This window comes from Scophthalmus maximus, chromosome 16 (assembly GCF_022379125.1).
Source record: "Scophthalmus maximus strain ysfricsl-2021 chromosome 16, ASM2237912v1, whole genome shotgun sequence".
Classification (NCBI taxonomy): domain Eukaryota; kingdom Metazoa; phylum Chordata; class Actinopteri; order Pleuronectiformes; family Scophthalmidae; genus Scophthalmus; species Scophthalmus maximus.
Genome location: NC_061530.1, coordinates 8,486,808 through 8,497,185, shown reverse-complemented (window position 1 = coordinate 8,497,185; position 10,378 = coordinate 8,486,808). Strand labels below are relative to the sequence as shown.

Here is a 10,378-nt window from a genome sequence, read left to right as displayed (position 1 = left end):
TGTACGATAAGTGAAAAGTGAGCAATTTTTGTCAACAACAGTACATTGCAACATAAAAAATGAAAGCTGCAAGCAGCTTTGACCGGCGGGTGCAGATGCCGTGCCCTTCCCGTAGAAAAACAAAAAATACAAACATCTTTCACTCACATGGAACTAATTGCAGTGGGAGTCGTGGGGGCCCGCAGCAACAATTCTGTCCGGGGGCCCCCTGTGACGTTAATCCGGCCCTGATAAATACCTTGGCGTTAGCAACCAGCGGAGTCGCCCTCTGCTGGTCATTCCAGAGAACACAGATCGAGCGACTAGGTCCATTTTTACATGGTCTATGGACGTCTTCGTGCTTTTATTTTGAAGGGACTTCTCGGATGTACTGTGCCTTGACGCGGCTGATCTTTGAGTTCGCGCGGGTAAGAGGGCGGAGCGTGTCCGTTTCGTTACGCGGAAAAAAAAAAGGCCGAGGTACAGCGGACGCGGACGGACCGACGGACTGGCGGTCTATCCTCCCTCCCTCCATCCCTCCCTCCCTCCCGCGCTCGTCTCCACCTCACGTGCGTCCCTCAGCTTCTTCCAAATGGCAACGACGGCGCACGACCAGCGGGAACCGGCGGACGTCGCCGCCGCCGCGCTCTCGCCGCACCGCGGCTGCTGCCGCCAGCACGGCAACGGCAACGGCAACAACAACAACAACAACAACAACAACAACAACAAAGACAGCGAGGCGGGAGAGAGCGCGAGCGAACCCGGCGCGGCGTCGCAGGGCATCGGTAACGGCTCTGTGATCCAGCCCACCGGGGGGAACAACGGGAAGTGGGTCCGCCTGAACGTCGGCGGCACGGTGTTCCTCACGACGAGGCAGACGCTCCTCAAGGAGCAAACTTCGTTCCTGTACCGGCTGTGCCAGCAGCAGGACCTGCATTCAGACACGGTGAGTCCGGCCCCGGACCCTGTGACCCCCCCCCCCCCCAACTATTACTATACAGTGCAGTTTTAATAAGGGGCTCGACACACGCTTCATCCAAATCTGCTGTTTCTCTGATATCCATATTGGCTTGTGAAGTTTTGCTTTGACATCTGTTATGACCGAGATCAATACTCTACTTTGATTTATTATATTTTATTTTTTGAATAGAGGACACCTCTTGTTGAACATGTCTGGTACTGTCCTGACACAATAACATCTTTATAACATTCCTGCAGTGGCTCACTGTGTCAGTGTGTGATCTCGATTCACCGCTGTACAGATGTTGTGTAATATGAATGTACTGTGCAACACCTCACCACGAGTTGTCTCCATTGGTAGTAACGCGTCTTGTTGTGTGAAAGGTGGATCTGCTATATGTTTGCAAGTCCTGGCCTGAAAGTGCAGCAGATTTATCTACTAGAAGCTGAATGGTGAAATTATAGCATCCAATTTTTACAGTATGTGGTTTGGCGGTATCCCGAATATATTCGATGTATCAGCGGCTTGTTGTACATGGGATGTATTAAATGACTATATCGCGAAATACGCGACTACAAATGTTCACGTAAATATATAGCTTGGTCTTTTTTGGCTGGTTTGAATAATACTGTTTTGTTAAATTTCACCTGGTTGCGATTTCCCCCCTTTTTGCATGCACGTTTGAAATTGTCCCAATAGAAACCATTAATGAATACAATTGAGGTGAAAGAAGGATTTAAAACGGACATAGGTTGCAGGGACTTATAGAATTATCATACTGGTTGTGCTTGGATGCGTCAAAGGGTTAAATTATGCATTTATGAAGAAGATTTAAAAAATATTGCGCTACATATCGTGTTATTATTCATAGGCCATATCGCCGAGCCCTAGTGCAGCATGATGTTCTATATCTGCTATGGGGATCATAGAAGCCTCTAGGAACCAAGTGTATTAACATGTTATCTGTTAATTCACCCAAAAACTAGTCCTCTGTTGACCTGCTGCTCCAGATATCGGAGCTGTCTAATAGTGACCTGCTGATGTATAGAATGTGCAGTGTGAGGCTCTCTCATGCTCTCCCTCTGTCTGTGTGTGTGTGTGTGTGTGTGTGTGTGGGTGTGTGTGTGCGCGCGCTCGTGTGTGTCTCAGCATCATTTTCGTGGTGTGAATTTTGCTCTCGAGTCAGATGGATGAACACGTGCCTCCTCTTCTGCAGGGAGCTGCACAGTCAGTAGCTGCTGTACAGCTGGCATCTTATAGGGAGAGAGAGGGAGAGATGTATTATGTGTCTCCCAGTCACATGCGGGCGGAGCACACTGTCAGGGGGCTGGCAGGACTCATAAATGATGCAGATGTCAATTATGCCAGAGACAGAGGGAGAAGGGGGGAGATCTTCCTTGCAGCCCGGAGTAGGTTGACGTGTGTGCTTGATGTCGGGTTAGAAAAAAATGACAGCTCTTTTAGCAGCTGTAAGAGATTCATCCACAGGAGCGGATAATACCGATAACATCTATCACTTGCAACTTATTTATTTATTCATTCAGCAACTTTTTTGTTTTTTTCCCTTATTATTTTTCAACTTCTTCTTGGACAAAAGAATCTCACATTTGGAGACGACACCACGGCCACTGGGACATGGGATGGTGATCCTCACCATTTTGCTGTCAGTTTTCATAGATCAGATTAACGATTGATACAACATCAAAAATAATAGTTAGATACATCTTGAGAAATTCAGTTGAGGAACCGTCTATGGATGAAATTACCAAACAACGCATCAGTGTAGTTTTGCAAATTCAAATAAATGATATATGAGATAAATCACGTTTTTGCAAAAAATCCTAATACTGCTGTACAACAGTCCTGCTCATTGAATTGCAGTATTACCTATGACGATGGATTTATCTATCTATCTATCACAAAAATGATTGGTAGAATATCTAGTAGGTGAAACATTTATATCATCCCACTGTATACAGTATATGGTCACATTTCCAAATCCCTAAACAGCCTTATGCTCAACTTCACCACCACCTGCTTGTAGTAGAAATTCAAACTGTGTCACATGCCCACGGTTTCAGGGGGTGAAAAAAAAAAAAAATCATCCTCAGCTGATGTGATGTGACAAAAACAGAAATAACCACCAAAATTGGAGTCGGGATGTTTTTGCTCTAGCGCAGCGATGACTGTTTCCCCTGCTGCACCGCCAGGCTCCTGTAGAAAGAACCCTCCCATGTGACCTTCAGCCGCGACCCGACAGAGGCTACCTCTGTGGTGCCTGAAGACACACAGTCACACACTGCATCGCTCTGTCTCTCTCACACACACACACACAGGCACAAACACACACACCTACATATTTTCCCTTCTCTTGTTCCTTCACCGCCGCTCTTTCCATCACTGTGATCCTCGTCCTGTCCTCATCCTCATCAAAACAATCTCACACGGCCGCCTGCGTCTGTATTTTGTACATATACATTATAAGAGTTTGGCCAATTGATCCGAGAGGTGCGTGTCATCTTTTGTCTGGGCCGGTCTGTCGTCCCTTTAATGTTTTCCTGTGTGCAGTTATGTAATTAGGTAAGTTGTTAAAAGTCTCTCGCCACTCATACCAGAACAATTTCTTTTATAATTTATTTACAGAGGTTGAGGCTGCATCCACGCTGCTACGTTTTCATTTTAAAACGCATCAAACTTCTCTGGAGTTTCCGAGCACCTAAAATGGAGAAGTCTGGAGATGCTGCTTGCCGCGTTTTTAATTTGAAAACTCAGGGGCTGCGTTGTGGCCGGGACGGGCAAAAGATGTTTGGAAACGATGACACAGTCACCCACATTCGCTTCTTGGTTGGTTCTTATCAGTCAAGATTCCACCGCCAGCGCTTAATGCAAAACATAAACACTGTAAGTACTGGTTCCACCTCGTCGCCGGTCCAGGAAAATAAATCCCTGCTCTTGCGACTACCACTGTTGTTTCTCGTTTGAAGTAATCTCAGGAATTAAGTAACGAACTGCAGAGTAGACAACACCGGTGCGCACATGCTCAGTGTACGTGAACGGTCACGTGATATACGTTTTCAGGTGGGTTGGTAAATAATGGGATTAATGCTGATATGGAGCTAAAAGGCTTGTGTGGACAGAGAGGGTTTTAGTTATAAAATGCCGTTTTGAAACAACAGACTGTGCACAGTAAACTGTGAAAAAGAATCTGTCATCCACGAATAAAGCATTTTGCAAAATAAAGGCAACAGAGACGCACCTTAATCCCTCTGCTGAACTAGCAGCCTTGTGAACAAATCACAGTTGGAATTACAGACCGACTGATGCAGGCGACTTAAGGTCGACCACATCGTTTCAACAGCTGACTACAGACATCACAGCACCACAGAGACCAGCTACACAACAACAACAATCCCACAATGGTGTGACGTTCCCAAACTCTGCAAGACACCACCTCCACTAAAATCATAGAAAATATCAAACACTTCTATAAACAAGGAGCCAATGCTGCTTTTGTTTAGGCTGTTGACAAATTATCTGACTTCAGAACATTTTATGGCTTCTTTGCTCTTTGACAGTAAACTTTGGCATTCAACATTTTTCGCCATCTTATGGACCAAACAGCTAATGGACTTATCAAGAAAATAATCGACGGATCGATCGATTTGGAAAATAATAGTTAGTGACAGTCCTGAAATGATTTGCAAGACCAAACCTGCTCACAACGTCACGAGGACACGCTCTCATTGAGTTTGGTTCCTATAGTGCCATTAGGGAAACAATAGACCCCCGCAAAAATGTGACCTGGAAAAGCATGAAGTGTCTTTTATGAAGGGGCTCACTGTGCAGGTCATGTTACCCGGCACACACCCGGCTGAAATCAGCCATCGCCGTCTTCTTGTGTGGGACACGGAGCAATCTGGAGCTGAATTACAGAGCAGAGCGGCTCAGCCTGTGTGATTCTTCTTTAGTGCAGGAGAGAAGCTGATTTCATCCACACCGGAGCCCCCTGTAATCCGCTGCCATTGGCATGTCTCTGCTCAGGGGTCCTGGGCTGTTTTTTACATCTCCCCCCCACACACACACACACACACGCGCGCGCACACTTATACACACGCACACGCACACACAGACTGTCTGGCCTTGTTTGACTGTTTTAATGAGATTACTAGCACCTCCGCTGCCCTGCCCCCCTCACTCAACCAAACCTGGGGCCCTTCTGCTGTTAATACTCCCCAAGCCAATTACACGACGTGGCTGAGATTGAGCGTTGATACCTCGATGATGTTCGCCAAACAGGGCCCATGGTTGTGGGCCACAATCACATGATCGTATTACCACACTATGTGATTCATATTAAATTTCAGACAGATTGTGTATGTGGGTTTTGAATGGCCTAGTGTTCAGGTCATGTGTACTCGTATTTTGGTTTTATTTTTTTATAATTTTTTCATATCAAACTCAGAATTCCACCAACATGCCTGGACTTATATGTGTTGTGTCTCATATGAGGTGTTGGCAGGAATATTGAAAAGATGCGAGAGCCAAGGTTTTTATATTTGAATAAATAGCACAGAGTTGTGCGGACTTGCCTCTCTGTTACCATCATGTCACTTTTTTTGAACCACTCAAGACTTTTTTGGGTGTTCAATCAAACAACCTTGTGGGAAAAACATGAAGAAAATACATTAATTCCCTCAATGTTTTTGGTGGTTTTTTGTATCTTAAACTTAATTAGTTAACACAAGTGAAGTTGATAAAGGTTGTAGCTGGGGAGAAAAATCCACTTCATATGCTTATAAGCGAGGATGCCATTTAAAAGAACTCAAATATATATTTACAAGCGATTAAGCATTAAACATAGAAGAATTACATTTAGAAGTCTTATGAAAATATCCTCTTTAACGTTTTGCTAAGGCAATGTCCGTGTGTAGTTTTGTTGGTTTGAGAGCGGAGGCACACGTTTCTCTGTGAGGAGGAGGAGGCCGGACACCTCCCACATCAAAAATGTCACAAACACTGAGAAGTCGTTGGTTCACCCAGTCCATCTCTGACGCCGGGAATAATAAATGAGGCTGGTTCCATATTTAGAAATCACACCCAGGTCCGTAGTTTTCTCCCCAGCTCCCGCCCCCCCATTTGGCTGCCAGTTATGCTGACAGGACAAATAATGTATGTGTGTAAATAATATCTGCATCTACATCACAATTTATGCATGTGCAATAGTCACAAACAGTAATTTGATGGAATAACTCACTGTTACTTTATATTTAGTATAAAATAAATGTGGATAGATATTAACCTATCTGTCTCTCTGATGAATACGTTTCTTTAACGCAGATATAAAGCAACTGTGTGTTGAATTTGAAATGTGTAATATGATAGACCAGACTGTGGCAGTCGACGGGATGCTGTTGGTAGTGTGACTTTCCACCGCTCTGAAAACTTGACTTCGGGCTTTCTATCTGTTTTATATAAATCATTGACAAAGGGAATGAAACAACGTTTTCCAAGGTTGCCTTAACAGCAAGCCCAAAACAAGCCGGGACTGATAGATGAATATAGATTGATGAGCATAGTCGTCATGTTGACTCAACCAGAAAATGTAATGACTGCCCTAGTTTCCAGCTGGAGAAGTTAAAAGCGGAATAAAACAGGAGCTGGTCGAAATCAAGCGACATTTCAGAAGTACAATAGACAAAACACGCAGCGAAACATTATTGCCATTTTCTGTTTTTCAAGCATCCGTCTAAGGCTGCTGTGTGTGTTGAGAAATGTTCTCTTTGGTTATTGTTGATAGGCTGAGGGATTTACTTGCTCTACCTCTACAGTGAAATGTTGTGGAGTCACATCCAGTTTCCACAAACGAATGTTCTGTAAACCATTAACTCGCCAACTAGTGTCCCCTGTCCTCTTGGCAACTGGAACTTCTATCTTAGGAACCACTACAGCTACACGCTGAATATGAAAAAATGGACAATGACCTCTTCAACTCTGAACTACCATCAAGTTGGTAAGAGAAGTTCTGTTGCTTCTGTATGTTTCTGTACCCTCCACACAGGGTTAGTAGCATAGAGCTGTTAAAAATGTGTCATGCAATTTGTTATCTATTTAAATGAACAGGTATCGGAATCGGTATCAGGAAGGGAAAAATGGTATCGGAACATCCACAAGCAACTCACATCTTCAGAAACCTGTTACAGCAAGGAGATGTAGAATTATGTGTATGATGCCATCATGCTGAAGGGGAAGTAAATGATGACATATCAGAAATCTTCCACAAACAAGTTGTTCCTCGTACTCTGGAGCCTTCTCAGTATGTTGGTTATTGCTGCGTCTCTGGTGCAGAGAGTCAGAGAAGGTGAGAACAAGGGTCGAGGGCGACGTGAAGAAGTTTGCAGGCCGAACTCGACCGAGGATGTTGCAGATAAACTTGCTTGTCATTTGGGCTCATCATCAAACCTCATCTAATGGATTAATTCAAAGTCAATGCCGTGCAGCTGCTAATGGGTCTGTCACAATGGATAACTGCTGATTGTGCGTGTGAGAGAGATGCCATGGCTCTGACACATTCAGGAAGCTTTCCCCCGGTATGTTGTGGGCACACTGTCAAGTCGAGTCACGTTGAGTTGAGGCGTCGGCCTCCTCCTCTGCAGCTCTGTGTGTCAGCCAAAGCCCTTTCACTCTCTAATCACTGTGATTTCTGGTGCTGCTGACACAAACACACAGTGTTGTGCCTATACAAGCTGCCGCTTGGTCTTCACACCCCACATCCTTCCATCCTCTCTCTCTCTCTCCTCTCTCTGCGTCTTTCTTTGTCACGTACAAACACGCCCAGTATCCCACCATGTGTCTTCATCCTCTCGTCTCCGCGGCACCGTGCCTTCACGCTTCCGTGTGTTTGGTACGTGCAAGCGTGGCGTCTGCCCTTCATTTTTTTACAGGAGGTTATTTGTCGTGCTGTGGTTTTTATGCACTGTGCTGGTCTCCGGGTCTCCGGGTCTCGCCCTGGATGTCCACTCATCTCTCCCCGTTCCCCCTTTTTCTCCTCCCGTCCATCTATCAAAGTGCTTCACGGTCTGAAGCAGTCCACTTGTGGTTGGCGGTGTCCTCGTACACTGCGTTCAGTTCATTGTCTCACATTGGAAACGCCACGTCAGAAGCTCCTGTCAGCTGGACCTCAACAGATGAGTGTCGGGCACAACGTGATTCCACCCTTGTACATTGGGCTGACAACTGGCTATCTATCGTTTAAAAAAACATTCTTCTTACTGCTAGAAGAAATGTTAACAGGAAGTGAGTGTGGCTTCAGTTTAGTTGGAGAACTGTACAGTAAACCCGTCAGATGAATGATTTTGCAGTTCCAAATAAACAAAGTGGGGTGTGCGTTAACAATATAAAAAAACACTAATAAATTTAATGTAACCAAATGCTACCTGCAGCAGTCACTATATATACCACCGCCTCACTGGACAAGAAATGTCAGATAAATTGGCTGATAATGGTAGTATATTAGAAGGCAGGCACATTGTTTATCTCAACAATCTAGTTGTAATCATAATCCAAGATCAGCTGCCGGAGTGACAGAGTTCAGACACTGAGGTGATGCAGTTCCACTGAGCTCCGACGATGATAATCTTCAACCAATTTAGTGTAGATAACCTTCAGCTACAGCTTTTCATTTTTAATCCAGTTCTATGTCCACGGTTAAAATAATAAACGCCGTCAGACAGGGGTTCCTCAGCTGCTGGTGTCTGCACGCCGTTGTCCGTAAGTTGGCAAAGATCGCTTGCGAGAGAAGAACCGTCACGTTGTAACAACCCTGTCCAGCCGCAAGCGAGTCTTCTTTCTAGTGCTATGACCTATGTCATATGACATATGAACTATGACCTTTTTTACTAATTGGATAAAGGGGCTCATGAAAATGATACGAATGAGATTAAGACGTCTACAGTAGTTTTATATCAGTGTGTCAGATATATTTAAGTGTCAGACTTGCTATCGGCAGATATCCAATATTAAAGGATTCAGATCATAATATTTTAATAGTTTTCTTTGCACTCTTTATGCCCTCCAAAATCTTTCAACCTCATAGGCTGAGCTGTGTTGTGCATGTGAATGAGTAAGGAAATCTTGCCAACCTTTTTATAACCTTTTATTTCATTGTATTTTTTTTCAAATGACTGGACTTACCCAGTATCTTTTCATTTTGAACATGTAGTAGGTGTGAAGCAGTGACAGTGAATTCTGAGATAAGTCCCTGGATCACTGAGTCTGTTTTCCATTGCGGTCCGTGTCTATCCATATAATACATAACACGCTGCCTGTATGCTTCTCTCTCCAAAAGCTACTGAACAATGTGTTGGTGACATGTAATCAGTAGATGCGGCCAATGTTCCTTTTTATCCATACAATTCCAACAATTCCTCCACTTCTTACTTCTACATCCCTAATCTCCTCAAAGGCGACATGTTTTTTCTTTAGATTTCTACAGCAGCAGTTCTTTTTGTGAGTCCGGCTCTAAAAGGGGACTCTGCTTCAAGCGATCATCACGAGGACAAGCAGGGGTTGTGTGTGTGTGCGTGCGTGCGTGCGTGCGTGTGTGTGTGTGCGTGCGTGCACAGTGTGTTGGAGGGGTTATAGTCATGACATAACAGCCAGGCAGTGCTTGGCAGAAGCAGCCTGGAGGTGGGAGAGAAGCAGGCTGCCGACACACACTGGCTATCAAAGTAACCAACAAATGCTGCTCTCGGGCCAGTAACCAGGAACTTGTGTGTCCAGCTGCAGAAAACTGTAGTGGCAGGAAGGGAAATGCAAATGGCAGCATTATATTTGCAACCGGAAGCAATGGGCGTTTCGTGGAAAATTTGCAAAAATGCAACTAATTATTCTAAAGATTCTTTACTTTCTAACTACCAGTAGTTAAATTATCTTTTGTTCACACCTTATCCTGGTTTAATTAAATACATGTATTATTAATTCATTCATTATAAAGTTATAATATTTATCACATCACTCTGACACCAGCACATCCTCCACTCTAATAGGGACTTTTATTTTGAAGACAAACTCATGTGCAGCGTATCTTTCTTACATTCAGTGCTGGCAGCCAGAACTGCATACTTAAGCTGAAAATAGCCAACCAGGATGTTTTTTGCTGAAGCTAGTGAAGTTTCATGTCTAAAAATAGTCAATATATTACAAAAGGCTCCACTGCTCGAGGAAGAAAAGAAGAGAAGAAAAGACAGTCAAATTTATACTTGAGAAACAACACTTTACATAACATGGAAAAAGAATGCAAATAATGCGCCACAACCATTTATTTTATCTTGAGCACTGTGACAAACGACTCACCCTAGTTCAGGTCGAGTAAAAACACAAATTTACAGAGTCTTCCTTCCCGCAGTCATCTGAGTACATGCAGTGAACTGATGAAAATAC

General features: G+C 44.1%; 1 protein-coding gene across 3 annotated transcripts in view; it reads left to right on the top strand.

Moving 5' to 3' along the window:
• The first annotated feature begins 420 nt into the window (after positions 1-420).
• kctd17 (potassium channel tetramerization domain containing 17) overlaps positions 421-10,378 on the top strand; it is an 18,732-nt gene continuing 8,774 nt past the window's right edge. Inside the window, exon 1 of one of the 3 annotated variants that reach the window (XM_035612724.2) lies at positions 421-925. In XM_035612724.2, coding sequence (XP_035468617.1) covers positions 572-925 — 354 coding nt within the window. In that variant the 5' untranslated portion in view covers positions 421-571. The remainder of the gene's footprint in view (positions 926-10,378) is intronic. The other 2 variants (XM_035612726.2, XM_035612725.2) reach the window with 2 other exon arrangements.